This window comes from Haplochromis burtoni, unplaced genomic scaffold, assembly GCF_018398535.1.
Source record: "Haplochromis burtoni strain Fernald_Lab_line unplaced genomic scaffold, NCSU_Asbu1 Contig_1580, whole genome shotgun sequence".
Lineage (NCBI taxonomy): Eukaryota > Metazoa > Chordata > Actinopteri > Cichliformes > Cichlidae > Haplochromis > Haplochromis burtoni.
In genome coordinates, this window is record NW_024583941.1 from 5,161 (window position 1) to 27,527 (window position 22,367).

Genomic DNA, 22,367 nt, shown 5'->3' on the forward strand with positions numbered 1-22,367 from the left:
CCCTTGTAGAGCAAAATTGAGTATTTTAGTTTAAATAACCCAAAATGTGATGTCCACATATGTGTAAGTCAAAATCACAGCTTTCAGCTTGAACACCACAAACAAAGAAAGTTTCTGAGCTAAAAAAAATGTTCTGGGTAAAAATGATATTTCACTTTGAACTATTTATAAGTTAAATAATAAATAAACCAGTTCATGGTGCAGTATTTCATAGTTCTGCACAGTTTTGTTTGCAGAGCAGCAGTTAAATTTTAAATGGTCAGATTTCTCCCAGGGAGCATGAACACATAGCAGTGCTGGTTCATTAAAAACAACCTAATTTTTCTTGCTGAATCCCAACTATAATTAAAAACCTTCCTCCTTTGTTGGTTTGTCATTATTTACTTGTCCAAACTTATTTTAATAATGTCCTACTCTCTGGAGGGAGGAGCCTAAACAGTGCCAACCTATAGGTTTGAAAAATGAGCTGCAGTTCCTCAAATGTCCACCAGTTAGTCTGAGCTTAGCAACAACTGCTTCACCCTGTAAAGGCACGTTTTCTTACAGCTGTGATCTCATCCTTGGACACCTCTGGCGGGATGCTCCTGATGAATAGGGAGGTGGTGAGGTGGAGGGGGCGGGGCTTGGGTGGAGCCTCCTTCTCCCTCTCTTTCCCTCGCTCTTTACGACGCTCTGAAACAAACCAGCAAAACACTTCAGACTGAAGTCTGAGAAGTGTTTCAACATTTCAGAGTTCAAAAAAATAAATACCATCCTCTCCGTCGTCCTCCTCTTCCTCCTTCTCCTCGTCCTCATCCTTCTCTCCATCAGAGTGGGAGGAGTCAGAGTCGGAGGCACTGCCCTCGCCGCTGTCAGCAGAGAGGCTGCGTTTCCTCTTCCTGCCCTGAGAGAAAGAGGAGGGATTAACAATGCGATGTAACATTAAGGAACATCAGCGACAAAAGACAAAAGACTCACTTTCTTGGTCTTCTTCTCTTCTTCCTCATCTTCTTCTTCTTTCTTCTCCTCTTCCTCCTCCTCCTCCTCGTCGTCGTCCTTCTCCTTCTTCCCGTTACGCTTGGCATCGGCTGAGTCCTGAGAGAGGAAAGAAAATACGATGGTTAAGGTCAGTCTGAACGCCGTTGTGTCAGGATGTGATTATTTAATGTAACACTGAACAGACTGTCACTCAACCCGTGACCTGTTTCTTCTCTACAGTAGTTAATAATTCAAAGTCATGTGACCCAGCCAGGAAGAGACTGGGTCCAGTTCAGTAAACTGAGGATCAATGTTCCCTCTAATGTTTCATGTGTCTGAGCAACACACAAACTCCCTGAGCGTCCCTTGGTCCACTGTGAGCAACAGCAGACGTGTGCACTGTGGTCACGCCAGCATCCAAGTTACATGTTTATATAAAATAATCAAATTACAACATTTACATTTATGTTAGACTACTTTTAATTAACTGCTTTAGCCCACTTACAATGAAAATTTAATAAAATCTTGTTCATGACCTGTGTAGCATGTTAACACTATTGGAAGTAAAAATAACTTGAACTCCAATTTTGAAAACACAACTTTTAAAGCTCTGACTTGTATATGAGTCTGTGGTCTGGTGAGAGAGTCTGTAACTCTGTCTGCAAAATACAGTAAATAATGACCAATGTTGGAGCAATTAATTATAAGTTACTTCTTCAAAAAAGTTACTGAGTTTTGCAAACAAATTTTTTGCAGCTGTTTACCTAAAAATGCAGCCAAGGCGTTTTTTAAATAAACATTTCAAACTATTTACAGAACAATCAGCTGTTCTGCATCAAATCTGATGCCACACAAATTATTTGTGCCGCTCCAAAAAATAATTTCTGTCCACTATGAGATAAAGGAGAACAACAGCCTGATACCTGCAGGTCTGTAACACCTGTAACACTCAGCAGTCGCCTCATTGTTCTGACACACACAACAAAACTATTGACACACTAACTACACAAGATTTGCGCTAAACGTCGAAAATCTCTCCCATCTCAAAACACCGCCGTCACTCCTAAAACTTCCCCCTTCCTAAACTAAACTAAATCCCATATCATTTTTTGATTGGTTGACATGGTACATTTTTCCACCAATTGGAAAGGCTGGGGTTTTGTTTTTGTTCACAGGCTTTCGAGCGTTTTCCTTATAAAACGCCGTTTTTACCGTTTCTTCCTGCAGTAAATATAAACAACGACAGTATTCAGGAAGAAAAACAAACATTGCAGATATTTTTATCATAACTCTGGTTTTACGTGGCCGATCAACACAATTTAAAAACTGGTATAAAGTCCACACTTTGTCCGTCAGTTGTTCCGTCTGTCCTGCTCACATCTCCAATGGTTGTACACGTTGTCATTAACGTGGCTTCACTCCACATCAGCCGCTTTGCTAAAACACCGGTGTCGGCACATAAGGACGCTGTCATAGCCTGTCAACGACGTTGATTAGCTGCGTATATACGAATGTGAATCGCATCATTGGCTGGACTGTGGGATAAGGTGGCATCGTTCTGATCCCATACGGGAGCAGCCAGTCACTGACTAACACTGCAAAACAGAATTGTTGAAGCTTTAATTTTAATTTCAATTCAGGTATTTTTTTTTGTGCGCAGAGACCGTGCCAGCAGTGCCAGAGGGAACAATGCTGAGGATATTCGAAGACGTCACCTTCTCTGTGTCTTTGTTATCGCCCGCGTCACCGCTCGCCGTCTCCTTCATCTGAGTTACAGTCGCCTCTGAGCTGGTCTGACCACCCACGCTTCCTCCGCTGGGATCTGCCTGACTCTTCTCGCCTACACCTCCTCCTCCGCTCGCATCTCCACCGGCTCCTGCTGCATTCGCTTGGACCTCGAGGACCTGCAGGTCAAAATCGGTTCCTCCCTCCATCTTTATCACAGCTGCACAGAGACACACAGGTTAAAGACTTTATTACACACAAACCCCGTCTCACTTCACTTCCTGTCCAGTTTACCTGCATCGAGGAGTTTAATGATGGCAGGGGCGTGGTCCATGTCGAGCGATACGTTATCCAGCCAGTTGTTGTCCATGAGGAAGAGGAAGACGCCGAGTCGGGTTTTGAGGGCGGCCAGAGACTCTGCCTTCCTGGTGGCGATGTCATCGGGGTGGTACTTGGAGCGGAACCACTCCTGCTCTTTGTGCTGGAGGAAGAAGTCCTGCAGCTGCTGCCGCCTGAAGTCCAGCTTGTACTGGTTGTAGCGCTTCACGGACTCCGTCTCGTCCACGCTGTCCTCCATGTTCAACAGGAACTCCTGCAAACGCATCACAGACATGATGTCATAACCTCGCCAAACAGATGCTTTGATGCCTCCTTATTTTTTTTAAATCAGAGACCCACCTTAAAGCTCCTCATGGTAGGAGGACCGGGAGGAGGGAGGTCTGGATCCACCATCCCCAACCTGAGACACAAAACTCAGGTGATAAATAATCCAGGTGAAAACTGTTGGAGCCACTAGGGGGCAGAAATGATTCTGACTGAGCTCACCTGCCCTGCAGAGGGTGGCCTCCATGATGTGGGTGAAGGTGAGGAAAATCTGGGTGCCAGCCCTGAGGCCCCGCCCCTGGAAATGGAGCCCCGCCGCCACCGTATGGCAGGTCATAGCGGTACGGCTCCCCCCTGTGGTCGTCCCTGAGGGTGAAACGAGAATTATTAACCACAGCAGGAACACGGAGCAGAACCTGAAGTCTGCAGCTGCTTCTCGCACACAGGCCTCACCATTCTCTCCTCATGCGTTTGTGCTGAGGGCTGATGTGTCTGGGCGGAGAAAACCTCTCTCTGCGGCCGCGGTCATAGTCCCGCCTCCGCTCGCGGCCACGGTCCCAGTCCCTGAAACAAACAGAGAGCTGACATCACACAGCGGACAAACCTGTCGGGATGAAGTCGGCGACTTTCTTCAGCCATAATAAATCCTGACGACTCAGTTTCCAATAACATGTCTCATTCATACGCTGATGTTAGGACAGATGTTTACAGCTGGATAACAAACTGTATGAACTCTGAAACAAATGTGTCAGATGTGATTAGAGATAAGTACGGCATGCATAAAGAATACAGCTGTGTGGGAAACTTTTCAATGTTAAACAAAGGACCACATCACTGCACTACTACATCTAGGCCACTAGATGGCAGCAGCTGCCTCTCTGTGACAGCAGCTCTGCAGCAGTTTGATGCAGTAAATGAGCCTCTGTAGGTTTAGGCTGAACTCTGACTGTCAGATGCGTCGGCTCGTCTGATCTTTCTCTCCGGATTAAAAACGAATAACTTAACGATCGGAATAGTCACCAGCTCCCACCTGTCGGGCCAGTCGTCTCTCCTCCTCTCCTCGCGCTCTCGTGACCTTTCCATGTCGCTGCGTTCCCGCCTGAACTTGTCCCGCCTCCTCCGATCCAAATCGTCATCGCTGTCTCCCATCGGTCTAAAGGAGCAAACAGATATTAACATCAGAGATTCTTTCTGCATCATTCAGCAACTTTAAATCACCAAGTATGAAGGTGTTTAAATAAATAATTGTTCAAACTGTCAAAATAAACCTTAAATAAATTCAGAGAATGAAAAACCTGTAAATGCAATAAATTTACACCAACGCAGGACCAAGAGAAACACAAATCTCCCACACTAGATTGACTCCCATCACCTCCTGCCTGCAGGTTTAACGCTCTAAGCGCCTAAACCCACACTGACTCCTTGAGGTGTGTGAAATCCTCTCAGGGGTGTAGCCTAATACCTCCTGCTGCAGGTAATAAACGCACTTAATGTGCTAAACCATCGCCACTCAGAGGAACTGTGTTTTATTTTTCACATCAGGAATGAAGATTTTTGATCTACTTTAATGTCATCTGCTGTGACGGTTCCTGACTGTGTTTATCTGCGAGGAAAGTCTGTCCAGAAGCCGGAAATTAGGGGAACAATAACTATAGGTGATGGGAAGTGGGCGGGCCCATGGTAAACTTTCAGGTGAGTGAGTGAAAAGTGAGCTCTACCAATAACGGTAAAGAATCCAGCTGATTGTCATGTAACATAGTAGTGAGTGTAATTATAACCACGTTATATGTCAATCAACAGTTCTTCACTCGGATTGGTGGTCACTTCACTCTCTCACAGCTATTCCTTTAAAGTCGAATGAGGTTGTTGCATGTCACTTTGTGTTTCCAATATTTGCATTAATTTTCTTTCACACCAGATGTGAACGCTGCATTGAAGCAGAAAATATTTTGATTCTATTTTGCTTGTATTTAATGATCCAGTTTAGTCTCTCGACTTTGGCCACCACTCATCGACTCTGTATTAGACCCTCATCCATATTCTGAATCTCCAGCAAAGCACTGGACAGACTCCATCATATCCAGAACTCCGCTGTCATAAGAAGACAAGACGCTTCACCCGTTGCCTACTGGTGGTGGTCAGAGGGCCCGGTGGCGCCAGTGTTTGGCAGCCTCGCCTCTGTCAATGTGCCCCAGGGCGGCTGTGGCTACAATGTAGCTTACCATGAATGGGTGTACACTAGATGTGTAAAGCGCGTTGGGGTAAGTAAGTAAAGCGATATACAAATACAGGCCATTTTCCATTTATAAATATTAATTCAAACTCCGCTTCTGCGCTGATATGTTTACTTCACTCACTGACGTGCTTTTCATGCAATTCACGTTGTGTAGAATTCTAAGAGGTTCAATGTTTAATGTTCTTACTTTAGCTTCAGGTTTTACACATTTTCCTGAGACGTGCAGGAGATCTTGAATGAGAAACCACAGAGCCCGACCGGTCTGTTGCTCTCACAGAAAAACTGAGATAGGAAAATCTCCATTACTGAGGAAATAAACATCCTTAGCTGAAACGCCCCTCTGCTTAACAATCATTCTTATGCCGTCTTCCACCTCTGCTAATATAAAAGCACATAAGCAGCAGTGTGTATCAGCTTAAACACCGCTGCTCTTTCACAGTTTATCTTGAAATATTTATTATAAACTCTGTTTGTTTATGTGACTCCTCACTGATACATTGGCTGCTAATTAGCCTGCTAGCTCCTGTCCTTGAGTTCTTTAAAAGCTTTTAATTTAAGGACAGGCTCAACGCAAACTCCCGGCAGCCCCAGATCGTTAGGAGACGCAAATATTAAGGGTTTAAAAGTTTTCACTAAGACAAATCAAACGCTACCATTAGCAGCATATAGCATTTCATAGCTAACGAAGCTAACAGCTGCTAATTAGCTCGTTAGCACGGAGCCAGATGAGCCTGTTCACAGAGATGTATCCCTCCGCTTCGGCCCCGCTACTTTATCTGTGCGTATTTTTGAGTTTAAGGTGTTTTTCTTACCTGAGATTTGTTGTTTTAAACTCAGAAACAAGCCCGTCACAGCTACCAGCAGCCGCACAGTTATCCCGCCGCCAGCTCCAAGAGCACAATGATCCAACGACAATTCCGCTTCCTGTCACTACCGCTCGTCTGTCCAATGACAATGCGCCGCCTCGAGGTCAGACTGGGTAAATACACACACTCGTTGAAATAAAGGGGTCGTGGCGTTTTATCTTCACTTCGAGGAAGCTGAGAACTCTTCTTTGTTTTCCGCGAGAATTGTATTTGGCCAGCTGTGCCATTGAACTTCAGTTAAAATTTTAACAGCACAAAATTTAAAGTTTTTTAAATACTCCAACATTATGACATTTTCTGCTTTCCTGCAACATGTCACCCCTTTCTATCCAAATCTCCAAGAACCTCACTGAGATCAACTGAGTTTAAGAGATAATAAATATGTGAAAACATTTTCACCTGTTCTAATTCGTGAATGACGATCAGGTTAGGGTTGATTGTTTTACTTAGCAGAGTTTGTCAATTCCTCTCTATTGTCCCGTCACAGCATGTTTTTTTTTAACTTTCAAAATTAAAACAACAATCCTAATAATAATTAGAGACATCAGTATAAAAATCTAAGCTGCCAAACTACGAGATGTGTGTAAAACAAACCATCAGGCCTGATCGATGACATCCCAACCCGAGTTTGAGTCACGTGAACACTGACTGTGATGATAAAATGAAAAAACAGCTCGTCATTGTTTCCATCAGCAAGTAAAAGACACTCTGATGCCGGTCACGCTGCCATGATGTGAACTTATTTACAGCACACAGACAGATAGATCTGGTAAATAGATACACAAACATATGTGTACTAGAAACACATGTATACAACAGCACAGGAGACAATAAAGTGAAATAAAAGTCAACATTTTACTGCCACGTTGATCAAGCAGACAGAGCTCTAAAGTCTTTTTAAATGAGAACACAATTATAATGCATTCTAGTGAATGTGTAATGCAACTCATATACCTGTTCTCTGTCTTTAAAGTGATGATAAAAAACACATTTAATGCAAAAAAAATATCATGAGCATCCAGACATCTTAGATCATAAATCCAGACATCACTTTTATAGTGTAGCTTTGAGCGGCGGATTTCTCAGTGTGATCAAAATCTGTTGTCTCTCCTTCCTGTTTCTTCCTCAGCTATTTAGCTCTCATCTCTAATGAGAGGGAGGAAGAGGAGTCGGAGATGTGCAAACTGAGAAATGAGGACTTATAAACAGGTCATAACAGCACTCCTGCTGATGATGCCTCATATACTCTGCACTGCTGAACAAAAGCAACAATGGCTTCTGATCAGATCTATAAAGTTTTATTTTAGTCGTTCACATTGGGCAAATGTAGCCATATGTCACTCTTTTGTGTTTTATTTAGCTTTTTACTCAGTTTTCAAAGTAATATTATTTAGAGTTCTACTTATTTATCTTCAGGTTCTTTTAAAGTGATTTCTATCATATTCTAATACTGATTCTCCACTAGTTTGTTTAAAGTTTCTCTGGAGTGTTTCTTCTCCAACATGAAGACACAAATCCTTTTGGTTTGCCAAACATGTTTAGTTTCATGTGCTAAACACGTGTAGCTGTGGCGACCCCTGCAGTAAAAGAGCTTCTTCTACTCTGGTTTTCTTTTTTGATAGTCTTTACTGTTGTTGCTTTGGGGAGTGATGAAGTATATCTTAGTGTATATGCGTTACACATAACAGAGCTCACTGATGGAGGTGCTGACATCTGAATGAGGAGACATCTAGGACAGTTTGTGTCCTTGCTCGGCAGGAGGCTTACTCCGTTCTCGTTTACAGTTTCTGTAGATTAAAAAACCACCAGCAGCAGCAGTGACAACAACAAGCAGCACAAGAAAAAGTGATAGTGCAGCAGATTTAGTATGACCTCCTCTGTGCTCGCTCTGTCCTCCTGGTGAACCTGCAGATGACAAACAGGTCTAATTGACATCGTGATGAGAAAAATAGAAATGTTTCTCTTTCACATTAACCACCAGGAAGAAGTTGAGCCTTCAAGGTGATGTTGTTTAGAAGCTGAGCTTCTTGTTTGTCTTTGCATCTGCAGCAGATGGCCCCGCCCCTCCCTGAGCTGCTGGAGGTTTCTTCCTGTTAAAAGGGAGTTTTTCCTTCCCACTGTCGCCAAAGTGCTTGCTCATAGGGGGTCATATGATTGTTGGGTTTTTCTCTGTATGTATTATTGTAGTGTCTACCTTACAATATAAAGTACCTTGAAGTGACTGTTGTTGTGATTTGGTGCTTTAGAAATAAATTGAATTGGCAGTTTAGTGACCAAATAAAATGTCGATCAAATATTGCTGGCTAAAAACAAAGAGAACAACAACAAAAACAGGTCCTCTTAAAAATAACATACAAAAAAACCAAAAACCAAAAAATAAGTGAAACTTCCAAGTTAAACATTAGCCACCTACATATTCACAAGATTATGTGAATATGTAACACAGGGGTAAGAGAGGCGATGGCTGCAATAGATCAGATTGGTTAAGTTTACGGCACAACAAATGAAACAGAATTCAGATATACACGAATCTAAAAGAACCAGGAAGTCAACGTTTTTTTGTGCAAGTATAAAGAAAGAGCCGAGATGCATCAATAACAGTATACACTACATCTTGTCAAAGTATATTCACACACATCTTACCTTCAGAGGAAAGAGGCGTAAAAAAGTTGTGTGGTTGCCTTTGACATCTTTTCTTTATTTCAGCTGGAACATAAAGTCACATTTAAACTAGTCTCTGTACGATGCTATGACGCATGCTGACAGCTACGTTCAAACTGCAGGTCTTAATGCTCAATTCAGAATTTTTTGATCAAATCCGATTTTTTTGTCTGCTTGTTCACACTGCAAATAAAATGTGACAGCAAACGCTCTCTAGTGTGAACGCTCAAAGAGGCCCACATGTGCAAAACAAGACGTCACACACAACGCGCTCTGTTTAGACCCAGAGCAAACAATACTGTTTGACTGATGGCCCTTAATAGAAAGACTTCGGACTTTACGTTTCCCAATTTTTGCTTTAAGTTATTTTGTTATTTACATAATAATGTAAATAACAAAATAATTATCTTTATTGCTGTTTTAGAGGAGCGGTGCTTCAAAGGATAGCTGCAGATTTCTGTCAGAATCTGCAGATTATACAGTACAAATAAAATGTTCACGTTTCTCCAACGTTGTTCCCAACAGTTTCACTAACATCTACACCGGATGGCCAGGAAGCGTTCACGATGTCTTCTCGGGCGCTTCTCCGGCGCTGATAATTGGCGTCTGTCTTGTGTCAGTGACGTAAAAGACGGATTTAATGCGACATGATCATCAAACAGCAGTCGCTTTCTAAAACATCAGATATGTATCGGATTCAGTACCACATACGAAAGTGACCCAGGTCGGATTTGAAAATATCGGATTCACACCGTTCACACTGTCACACCATGATCGGATATGCGTCGCATAGGGTCAAAAAAGTCGGATTTGATGCACTTTCGCCTGCAGTGTGAACGTAGCCTTAGACTCAACCAACAGAGGATCATGTACGTGTAGCAGTTTCTGACAGCCAATGAAATTACAACATAATACGACATGACAAAGAAGATACATTTTAGGGTTCAACGTAATCAAAAATCACAAGTTCTAATTTAGTCTGATTGAACTGTTGCCTTTTCTTCGACAGTTTAAAGTGCATTCTTAGTTTTCGTCAGCTGAGGTTAAAGCTCCACAACGTCTGAACTTCTTTTATATATAGAGAACCTGGAGCTGAGGGTTAAAATGAGGAAGTGTAGCTGGCAGTACACTGTGCAAATGATGCATTTGGCTTAAGCTTCTTAGAAGTATTCTTGGTTTATTCCAAGTGTTTCTCTTTTCCCTCATGCTTTATTGGTCTTCTCTTTGCTCACCTTTTTGGACTTTGTTGTCAATGACTTTCCCCAGCCTGAAATAAATAGCTCGCTTTTTTTTTTACTGAATTCTGCCTTACATTTAGTTCCTCTCATTCCATACAATATCCTGCTAGCACTTATTTACTCATTACTTTTCGGTCACGCTTCCCTGGCAATATACTAACAAAAATATCACAGCAGCAGAAATACTTTTATTATGTGAGGGTGTGTTTTTAGTCTTACTCACACCATGAATGTTAAATAGATAGATCCTCTTCCTTCTGACATCAGCACCAACAGCTGCAGCAACAGTTCAGCCGCTGGCTGAGTGTGTAAACTATACAAATGAAGCACAATTTACACACAGCTGGACCGTGTATTACGACTCATGCCCTTCAAGGAAGAGGTATAAAGGACAAAAACCTGAAGTATCAGCACCAGAATGTACCTGGAAGTAAATGCCATTTTTTTCTTCAGTTATAGGAGACATGGAGTATTTTTTATTGATAGTACTGCTGTGTTTGTGGCATAATATTGCTGTAGATGTTTATATGCTTTATACATTTTGAGGTAAGTTGATTTAGAGCATTACATGATTTTAAAAAGATGTGTTTGTATCATCTCTGCCTACTCGTTCCTGTTTGTTGGAGAGGTTGTGGACAGATCAGGAATTTCTCACATATATTTTGTCTTTGAATGAACCGTCCCTCAAACACCTCACAGCTGGACATGTGAACAGCTGCATGTGAGTAAGTTAGTATTGTGCATTTTCACTCTCAAAGTGCAACAATAAAAGCTTTTCTGTCATGTTAACTACAGTATAAGATGAAAACATTTACTTTGAAGACAAAACAACAAAACAAAACAGAAAGCAGTAGATACTCTAATTTTATTGATTATCTTTGAGGTACAGTAATACATATTTATATAATGTTTACAGATTATTTTCCTACAGCCCAATCCCAAATCTGCTTACCTACATGCCTATTTTTTTTTCTTGTGCTGGAATTGGTGTCTCGGTTAACCTGTGGTTAAAATCATAGTATGATAAACTGTAGGTACTTCTTGGGAACATTGGGATTGGACATTTTACTATTGATTGTTTATTATATTATATGATATATATATGTATGACTTACTTCCAAATAGGTCGGTTTGCGTATCATGTGGTGGTGATCAATCCTTCCTGTTGTCCCTACAGGTCATAGGAAAAGTAAGAGGCTAAAACTATATCATAGAATAACGTATGACTACAGCTAATTTGGCTCTCCAGCCACTACAGAGTTAAATTGAAGTTAAACTTTAGAGATTACGAGGACATCTCAGCAGCATTACAGCGGGTTCCTGATCAATTTGAAGTCAGGTATAAGTTTGAGGGCTCGTCTATGGTCCATTTATGGCTGATATTTTTATAGTTATCACAGTGAAACGTCCACAGAAGGACAGTGTCTGAAAGTGTTGAAAGAGACACTGCAAAACAAAACAAGAGACTAGAGCCTATCAGGAAAACTAGTGAGTGGACCTCTGATTAAAGAATTTCTACCAAACTACAACTGCAGCTGAACAAATGAGCTGTTGGTGGAACTTTACACTCTGAAATATTGAAAGATTCAAAGGATGAGACAGCTCAGCACAGCATGTTATTAACTTCACACATGAAGTGGTTCAGTCCAGTCAGACTTCAGTTTTGCAGTCACCGTCCACATCCTGCTTCTTCGACTGGTCGTCACGGTAACTCTGGACTTTCCTCCAACGAATCCTGAAGTCTGTCAGTCCTTCTGACAGCATGAGGCCTGACAGCTGGACAAAATGTGCAGATGATGAAAAACATGAAGCATAGTTTGAACTTGTGTCAAGTTTGTGTTGGTGACTGAACTGCTGACCTGCTGTGAAACCTGCTGCTGGATCTCTGTGCTGTGCATGTCTGCCTCTGACTGAAGCTTCATTTTCACCACTGTTTGCTTTGTCACTGCTAAAAATGAACCACATATAACAACACAAACATTAGTGTTTTACATGATGACAGGATCTTACAGTGTTTGCATTCTGGACCTCACCTGTGAAACAGAAAAAAGAGAGTCTGACATCACAGTAGCAATCATACCATTCCCCTGTCAGTAAATTCAAATCTCCACAGTACTCAATTGAATTTCCATTGTTAGGCTCAGAAGACATCCAGTTAGTGAATGTGGAGGTTGTGTTGTCAGACCAGAAGGCCCAGGGATCCCTGTAGAGGCCAATCCACACATACTGAACCCCTGATCCATTCAAAGTGAGCGTGATGTTGGATTTCTCCTCTTTGCTTCTTATACTGGTCAGGTCTGTGTGGTATGTCCTGCAGTACGACTGAGCCGCTGACCAGGAGCGGCTCTCCATCACTAAGATGTAACTTGTGTTTTTGGCTGTGAAAGATTAAAAAAAATGATAATTTTGAAAAACACATTATAAATCTCCCACAATTGTAGGATAACTATGGCAACAAATCTTTTTCCTACCATTGTAACACAGGAAAGGGTAAGAATCTCCACAGGGTCTATCATCCATCTGTGTTTGTCCCTGAAGAGCCACACAGTATTCCTTTGCATTTACACAGTCTGGTTGGCCGTTAGCCCAGATCAAAATTCATGTGTGCTGCCAACATAAAAAAGTTTTCCCTCCATGGACCACTTCCAGCTGTAACGATCATCATAGAGCCCTATCCAAGCCCAAGTATTGATCCTTGGTGAAATTGAGAAAAGCAGTTGGTTGATGTTGCTGTTGTAGATGGTGACCAAGTCAGTGAAGTGTTCTCTGCAGTAACTCTGAGCTTCAGTCCAGGTCATCAGCTGGTTCACAAAGTGGTATTCTCTGGAGTGGGGAGGAAGAGTGGAAAGTCCTCCTGAGAAAAATGAAACAAAGGTTTTCAATTGTGTAAACTGGGTTCTTGGGTGAATCACTGAAAAGGACAAATTTAAAAAAATAAAAATTATAACCATTTAAATAGTCAAACTATATGGAGAATAACTAGAGGTGGAGGAGGAACCCCAGCTATTGAGCTGTGCTACCTAGCCAGAAACGTTTCATTCAACCTTACCCCCTCACCCACCGTGTGGGTTCATGTGCGTGTGTGTATGTGTGCACCTGTCCCAATAACAGCTCGTTCATGTGAGTTGTAGGTTCACTTGAGTTCATATGGTTTACCCGTGGTTTTAATTTAATCAAACAATTATGTTTTAATTAAACTGCTTTTTATGGGTTCTACATGTCTCTACCTGTTATACTGACATATGCCACTGCAGATTCTCTAACATCTGATTGGTTGCCGTGAAAAGTAATTCGATCCTAGATAATTGATTGCTTGTGTGGACTTGGGGCAGCCAGGTATCCCAGAATGCATTTCAAATCAAAGGTAGCAATGGCGGCGGCATAAAGTTTTAATAGTGTTTTAGCCGCGAATGTAGTGGCTTAATCTTCACATGTCTGGTCAGGTTGTCAACATAGAACATGTTTGCAAAATTGCTCAGATGTTTTCAGAGATGTCACTATCTCCGCTAACAGTCAGCTGACAGAGTGCACCAAGCTCACAGCCCCGGTGTTCAATCCTAACAGTTTTTGTTTGTTTGTTTTTTGTTTTTTTATACGTTAACCAGTTTGTTTACTCTCTCCACTCTCCGTGTTCCACGTGTTGCATACACAGATTCTTATTTCACCGAACGATCATCTCTTTCCGACTGGTCTTGTGTCTCTGTGTTTCTGTGACATAAAAAACGAGAAGAAAACTAATACTGCTCATGAATGAGACTAAAGGCAGGAAGGCGTCTTTAAAACTAAACATGTTATTTCCGCAGTGTCAGCTGTTTAATTCACAGCTGCTTTTGCAGTAACCATGGTAACCACGGACTCTTAGCGGCTGTATCGACACAGGTCAGACAACAATCTTACATATATGATCTTAAAACAGGACGCAGCCACTATACGTGCTGGCCTCATATTAAATGTGTAGGCTACGTAGTCTGTGTTTGACGTGTGTTTTGTATCTAATCTTCGCTCTCAAACATTTAAACAGCAGCGAGTCTGCAGCTGAGGGAATACAAACTCAAAGTTTTTAGCAGGTTTGATCGTTTCTGTCATAAATCAACTGGAAATGCCACGTTTTCACTTTCTTTCTGTTTCTGCAAGAGCTCTACGCAAACAGTGCCTGGTATTGTCACAGGAGCAATGTGTATTCAAATCAAATCAAATCAAATCAAATCACTTTTATTGTCACATCGCATGTGCAGGCACACTGGCACAGCACATGCGAGTGAAATTCTTGTGTGCGAGCCCACAAGCAACAGAAATGTGCAAACACAACAACACAAACCAGCAAATACAAGAATGGCTACATCTGAAACTAATAAATATATGTACAATATATAATAGTGTATGCATTTCTGGATGTGTATACTAAACATTTTCCTGTGTGTGTGTGTGTGTGTGTGTGTGTGTGTGTGTGTGTGTGTGTATACACATTTTACAAATTAAATAGTAAAAAAAAATAATAATAATAATAAAATATATAAAATATACAGAGTTGAATATGTGCAAAACAAGTGGCATTTATATACAGTGTGGAGTGCATAATGTTAAGTTCCAGTAGTGAAGCTGAGGTGTCTATGACGTGTTCAGCAGTCTGATGGCCTGATGGAAGAAGCTGTCTCTCAGTCTGCTGGTACGGGACCGGATGCTGCAGAACCTCCTTCCTGATGGAAGCAGTCTGAACAGTTTATGGCTGGGGTGACTGGAGTCCTTGATGATCCTCCCCGCTTTCCTCAGGCACCGCTTCCTGTAGATGTCTTGGAGGGAGGGAAGCTCACCTCCAATTATCCGTTCAGAGCACCGCACTACTCGCTGGAGAGCTTTGCGGTTGTAGGCGGTGCTGTTGCCATACCAGGTGGTGATGCATCCAGTGAGGATGCTCTCAATGGCACAGTGATAGAAGGTCCTGAGGATGCGGGGGCTCATGCCGAATCTTTTCAGTCTCCTGAGAAAGAAGAGGCGCTGCTGCGCCTTCTTCACTGTTTTGTTTGTGTGTACTGACCACGTAAGATCCTCAGCCAGATGTACTCCAGGAAACGGAAGCTGCTCACTCTCTCCACAGCAGCGCCGTTGATGGTGATGGGGGTGTGTACTTCTCTGCACCTCCGGAAGTCCACTATCAACTCCTTTGTCTTTGCGACGTTGAGGGTGAGATGGTTGTCTTGACACCAGTGGGTCAGGGCGCTGACCTCCTCCCTGTAAGCCGTCTCATCACCGTTGGTGATAAGACCCACCACTGTAGTGTCGTCCGCAAACTTCACAATGATGTTGGAGTTGTTAGTGGCTGTGCAGTCGTAGGTGTAGAGTGAGTACAGGAGAGGGCTCAGTACACACCCCTGTGGAGCACCAGTGTTCAGTGTGATGGGGGATGAGGTGATGCTGCCCAGTCTGACCACTTGGCGTCTGTCAGACAGGAAGCTAAGGATCCAGCTGCAGAGGGAGCTGCTCAGTCCTAGATCCTGCAGTTTCCTGTCCAGCTTCGAGGGAACGATGGTATTGAATGCTGAGCTGTAATCTACAAACAGCATTCTCACATACGTGTCTCTCTTCTCCAGGTGTGACAGGGCAGTTGTAGTGTCAGGGCTATGGCATCATCAGTGGACCTGTTGTGGCGGTATGCGAACTGTAGAGGGTCCAGTGAGTCGGGTAGTGCAGAGCGGATGAAGTCCCTGACCAGCTTCTCGAAGCATTTGCTTACGATGGGGGTCAGGGCTACAGGTCGCCAGTCGTTCAATGAGGAGATGGTGGAGGATTTGGGTACAGGGACGATGGTGGCCATTTTGAAGCAGGCTGGGACTACAGACAGAGAGAGGGAAAGGTTGAAGATGTGCGTGAACACTCCAGCCAGCTGAGCCGCGCATGACTTGAGGACGCGGCCGGGAATCCCGTCCGGACCAGTAGCTTTGCGCGCGTTCACCTTCCTGAAGCACTTCCGCACATCCTCCTCAGACACAGTGTGCGCGCTGACGTCATCCGCGGTGCGCACACTGTCCGGTCTCATGGTGTTCGCTGTGTCGAATCATTCATTTGGTAAATTATTTTTAAAAAAGAAGAAAAGTTATTATACTGGATTCTAATCTGCTGCTGAGTCTCTGACGAAAATGCAGATAACACAGATCACGAAAACCTGTTCAACCAATCAATTTCATCCACTTTGACCTGTGACAAACTGATGAATTCATCTCTGTTACAGTGTATTATGTTATTGATTATGTATATTGATTATGTTATTGATTTTATTATTATGTATTATGTTACGGGAATTGTTGACAGTAATAGAGAAGATTTTCATTAAAATAATGTGACCCGTGAATTCGTAGATGACCGTTAGTTTAGTTTGATGCTGCCAACACTTTCATGTGACCGAGTTGGGAAACTCATAGAGCTGAAGATATCGTGGACATGCTGACCTCGCTCCGTGGTGTACAGGACCCTTTACCCTCATGATTAATATTCACAATAAAAATATTAGCCGAACATCATGAAGTCCGTATGTGTTTCATAGTGTCGAACAACCTTTGTACAGTTAAAGCAAACAGTTACTAACTCGCGGAAACACCAACGTTATCTCTTTTAATAAAGTTTAAACACAGGTCACGCTGATTATTAAACAAAAATACCTTCCAAAAGAAATGGCCATCAGGCCAAAGCAATGGTTTCATTGGTTTAGATCAGCGGTAACCCCACCTCCTGAGGTTGATGGGAGAGGCTGACAGATAAAATAAATTTATGATGAGAGCTGAAGGAGTCAGGTCTGCCAGAATTAACTAAATTAATACACAATTAAATAATTAATTAAATATGTCAATAATTAATTAATTAAATGCGTAATAAATATTTATTTAATTAATTATTTATCATTTTAATTAGTCATTGCCACATTTAATTAATTATTTAATGGTGTATTTGATTAATTCATTATGTCAGTCCTATCCTTCAGAATACATACTGGATCTCTTGGGATAATTCTGGCCGACCGGCCACTCCTGGGAAGATTCATCACTGTTCCGTGTTTTCACCATTTGTGTGTAATGGCTCTCACTTTGGTTTGCTGGAGGCCTACAGCTTTAGTCTTTTGTCCTTTTCCAGACTGAAAGACAGGGCTCTAGAGTAGAGACTTAATTTTTCAGTGGTGCCTCAAAAAAAATAAAAAAAAATAAATACTAGGTGATACCGCTGTTTGAGTAAAAAGAAAACAAAAAAGTGTCCGCAATTCTGCAAGTCTCCGTGTGGTCAACAAGAGACACACATTATGCCCATATCATGGTTTAAACCAGTGGTTCCCGAACTTAAACTTTTTTTGCTAGGCCGCCTTTGTTTTACAAGAAAAATATTTGAATTCATATTCAGGGATGCTTCATCTCCTCCTTTGCATTTGTGTGGGTGCCCGTCAAAAATCTGTCAATTATGCTAGCAGTGTCCAAGTGCTTTTTTTTCTTTCCTTTTTATACTGAGCCCCCCCCCTGCAATGGCTCTGCGCACCCCTAGGGGGCGGGAACATGCTTTGGGAAGCTCTGGACTAAACCAATCAGAGATGGTCAGGGGCGGGACCGCGCTTTGTGTTTACATCTTCTTTGCGCTAGATTCTGATGCTGCAGGTTTTGTCTCTCTCCAACCAAAATTTACTGAACAAGCAGCAAGAGAAGATCCAAACTACGCTTCACATTTGATAAACATCGTCATTAATTCCCTTTCGCTGTTTTGCTTCCACCATGATAAAATCACACTTCATACACAGCTCTCCCTCTCTGTGTACTTTAAGAACAGTTTCCCATCTCAAATCTCTGTTTTTTGAATTATTCACTTGCTTATTACCCAGCAGTCTACCGTTGTTTACAGCGCTGTCGGCCACTGTCTTTCTTCTTTTTTTATTGATCCATGGTTTTCTTCAGTTTTTGATCTACTGCAGTATATTTTTTAAGGTTATCTGCTATGAAAAGCCAGGCCAGGAAAATCTCCTTCATATTTTTCTGTTTTATCCTCAGTTACTTTGACACAAAGGAAACTGCTGTGATGCTCACACCTCTGATGAAGTCTCACAAGTGTCAGTACTGATAAATGATCAGAATTGAGTGATGATACCCAGCCCTAGTGAGTAGCCTAACCCCAACAGAAGTGGATGTAGCTGTGGGTAATAAGAAAAGATGAAAAGAACTATTGCTAACTTTTTCTGTTAAGGCCTGATCTGTCTGAAATTCATAGCCAGTGCTCCGACATGGAGCCATCAACCTCTGAACGTTGAAAAAGCACAGTAAAGCCAGAAAACATTATATGCAGCAATAAATGCACTGCCCAAATGACCTCTCTCCACACTGCTTTTCAGCGGCAGGCAGCAGCAAACCGGCCGTCAGAGGAGGCTGATGTGATGATTAAGTTTAAGTTTAACATTGTCTACAAAACATTGCCAAAAAGTGCCAAAGCACTCTGGTGTTGGCCGGAGGGGCCGATGGCGCGATATGGCAGCCTCACTTCTGTCAGTCTGCCCCAGGGCAGCTGTGGCTACAACTGTAGCTGCCTCCACCAGTGTGTGAATGTGAGAGAATGAATAGTAGAACTGTTTGTTGTGTACTGCTTTTGAGGTTCTCGAAAAGTGCTATATAAATGCAATCCATTATTACTATTATTATTATTATTATTAAAGCACAAGCACTTTTTAAGTAACTTCTCTTTCTTGTAAAACCAAATAAAGATCTTTGTGTTGACAAGATTGTTAGTTAATCATTTACAAATTAATATTGTCTGTATGGACAACAATTTTCCCCTGCAAAAAAGTGAACACATAAAACTGCGGTGTTAAGCAATGCGGTTGAAAAATTTGGGTGCACTTAACTTTTGTGCTGGTTCGCCTAAGAAAAGAAGTTAGATGCACCAGTGCAACTGTGGCAAAAAGTTAGAGCCCTGAGAGATCTTAATTACTTTGTTGTTCATGTTCCATTATTTTTTCACACAAGATTTTTTTCCTCTTAATAATAAAGATCTTCCTTTTAGAAACTGCATTTTGTGTTTACTTGTGTTATCTTTGTCTAAAATTTAAATTAGTTTGATGATGTGAAACACTTAAGTGTGATAAACATAAAAATAGAAAATCGGAGAGAACGCAAACAATATTTTATACCACTGTAAGAACGAGTCTATTTGGGCATCTTGATACAACATCGTGATAAAACTCTCCCCTTTAATCTGGGCTTAGGACCAGCACCAGCAATACATCAGGATGTGGTTATTTTTTAGAACGAGGAGAAAAACAACTAGAAGCAGATACATATTGATCCCCAATGAAGCAGCCAAAACATGAAGTTCGTTAGATTTATTATTACAAAAATAAACCCCCAAATTTTCAATAAATCAAAAACCTAAATGTGAAAAAATAAAGAACTTACATTTAAAATGAATGCAAGTATTGTGGTATCAGAAAATGCAGATTTTCTCTGTCCTTGTGTTAAATGTGTTAATAAATATCTCATTAAAAAAATATCATGTAATCTGATTACCCAAATGACATCGGTTTATCTCATTATGATCATGGACTATATTTCAAATGTTTAAAATATTAATATCACAGACCTGAGAGCAGCAGGATGAGCAGTAAACAGGTTTCTTCCATTCTTGGCATCTGTATAACAGATATAGTGAACATTATACCATAATTATTATCAACAATTTTAACATGCATTATCTCCAGTAAAACAAGTTGTCCTTATAATAGGTTTCTTAGTATCAAGTTTGGTGCACATGTCTAAATTAATTATATGCAATACTGTTTGAATATTTAAAATCTATAATTTAGAGATCTTTAGTCTTGACACAATTGGACACCCAAAACGTGTCTATTTCAAAATGTTTAAATCAGAGTAATAAATTAATGACTTACCTGACAACATATCTTTTCATCTGCTGATCAAAGCTGATGTTCAAAGAGTTTTTCCCTTTGTTCTTCACACATATTTTACTGTCAAATAAGGACACCTGAAGGGAGTGAGCTTTCTGCAGAATTTGGGTGTCCCTATTTGAAACACAAATACAAGTTTACTTTCTGACAACAGGATGAGACACCTTTCTGGGCCCGAGGACAGTGGATTTAATTTTATCTTTTTAATGTTGCTTCTGTTCTTTCTACAGGAATGTACAATGTAATAAATACATTCACCAACAATCAACTGACCAACAATGATCATGTAACCCTACCAATGTTTCCCTGAAACGGAAATGATAGGCCTCAGGGCTTAAAGAAACGCGAAGGTGACCAAAAGGTGACTCTGTCTCATCATAATGCAAATCATTAGGAAAATAAAGTTATTTCCATTTGTTTCCTATTAAACTAAGCTTGTACAAGTTCTAGGAACAGACAACATAGGTCAGGGGTGTCCAACTCCAGGCCTCGAGGGCTGGTGTCCTGCAGGTTTTAGACGTGTCCTTGATCCAACACTGATTTAAATGGTTAAATGACATCCTCAACATGCCTTGAAGTTCTCCATATGATTAAAGTTCAGCCTGATTAATATAAATGTCACTGACAGTTACTAATATATTGGAAAACCAAAATACTTACAACAGCAGAAGTGCTGGTCCCGAGCCTCAAAGACAGTAAGAAGCAAGCAGAGGGAGAAAACACAGAACGTTTTTTAGAAGCTGATTTGATCCTTAATGGCTGTGCAATCACTATAACTTACAACACAGAAGGTCAATGTAGACCCCATACAACCAAATTAGACTAACACATACGGTGTTAAAAACACCATCTACTACTGTGTCTGAATGTGTGGTATCGGCACGGTCAGTTTAGGCCTGAAGAGATATGTGTTTGAAAAAAGACCACCTAATTTAAATATAAACATTACATGCTTGTTAAAAGTTAACTTCCAATATATAAAGTTTCTGATAAGCAAAATGATCAGATCTAACATATGGCAGGGATTATATGTAACACCATGTTTCTTATGATTCAACTGTGGAATTTAACTTAATTCTTTACAAGGACAAGCTATATTACTAATTACAAATCTGGATTATAGCTTTCTCAACAAAACTTGTTTTTAAAAAAAATTAAAAAAAAAAATAAATACAATTGTTATTATTATTATTTAAAATGTAATGAAACAGAAAAGTCAGTTAAATATAAAAGCAGTTTGCTTATGTTGTTAAAGAAAGGCTAGATTTGACATTGATAGATGCCACAGAAGTTCAAAACCTGACACAAAGCATGAAAAAAATAGACTTCTCCGAAAACGTGTGAGCATTTTTGCAAATATGTGACGTCTTGATAAATCGAACAAATGTTTGAACTTTATACAGCTACATTTTCGCCTGAAAATATCTTAAAAGTTTATTTTGTGACCCAGAAAAAGTAATATTTAAAGGGTTTTTAGCTGCGCTCCTCCGCCACTGCCGCGCTTACAAGTCCGCACAGGCTTGGACAACCACGGCCGACAAATGTGATCCTCCTTTTCCCCAGACTACCCTTTCTGGGTTACAAAATAACCCTTTAAGATATTTTCAGGCGAGAATGTAGCTGTGTAATGCTCAAATATCTACTTAATTTATCAAAATATCACATATTTGCAAAAGTGCTTCCACATTTTCAGAGAGCATCATATTACAGTTTACATCCATGCATACGCTTTTAAAACAAATACTACTCAACCATCAGGTGATTTGAATTTTCTTCTGTTGACAGGTAAATTTCTGGTACATTATGTTTGTTTATTGCTTTGGCTACACACTCCATATGATTGTCCCTTTCTTCTAGGCCTAAATCCAAAACAGATGTGTGCGAGGGGCCGACCAAGCACTTCCTGTTTATATAAGGACATGATATCTTCAATTGCATCGCTGGATACAACCAAATGAAGGGTTTTTCCTTTTGTGTAGTATTGTTTATTTTCTTTAAAGTAAGCTTTTGAGTTGTACTGTATGCAGTGTTATACTTTTCAAACCATTTACCTATATTATTGACTTTGTCAATTGGATGAATGACCTTTATTCCCATTTCTTTCTTTAGATTGTGTTGTTTGGTCTAACCTATTTCTTAATGGTGGAGACTAATGAGGT

General features: G+C 41.0%; 2 protein-coding genes across 2 annotated transcripts in view; both read right to left on the reverse strand.

The window, feature by feature from the left end:
- Window positions 1-6,466, reverse strand: part of LOC102290311 (serrate RNA effector molecule homolog) — a gene marked incomplete at its 3' end in the record, with an annotated part of 9,484 nt that extends 3,018 nt beyond the window's left edge. Inside the window, 10 exon segments of the mRNA XM_042217081.1 lie at window positions 545-672; window positions 751-883; window positions 958-1,074; window positions 2,673-2,902; window positions 2,977-3,274; window positions 3,361-3,421; window positions 3,508-3,651; window positions 3,739-3,849; window positions 4,316-4,438; window positions 6,334-6,466. Of these exon segments, the coding sequence (XP_042073015.1) occupies window positions 545-672; window positions 751-883; window positions 958-1,074; window positions 2,673-2,902; window positions 2,977-3,274; window positions 3,361-3,421; window positions 3,508-3,651; window positions 3,739-3,849; window positions 4,316-4,434 (1,341 nt within the window).
- Window positions 6,467-11,720: 5,254 nt separating this feature from the next.
- Window positions 11,721-19,945, reverse strand: LOC106632657 (C-type Lectin CRL-like). The gene is made up of 5 exons (XM_042217082.1): window positions 19,884-19,945; window positions 12,758-13,140; window positions 12,320-12,664; window positions 12,146-12,234; window positions 11,721-12,062 (listed from the first exon to the last, which is right to left on the reverse strand). Exons 2-5 carry the CDS (start codon window positions 12,804-12,806, stop codon window positions 11,937-11,939), a joined length of 609 nt encoding a protein of 202 aa, XP_042073016.1. The 5' UTR covers window positions 12,807-13,140; window positions 19,884-19,945; the 3' UTR covers window positions 11,721-11,936.
- Window positions 19,946-22,367: the final 2,422 nt, after the last annotated feature.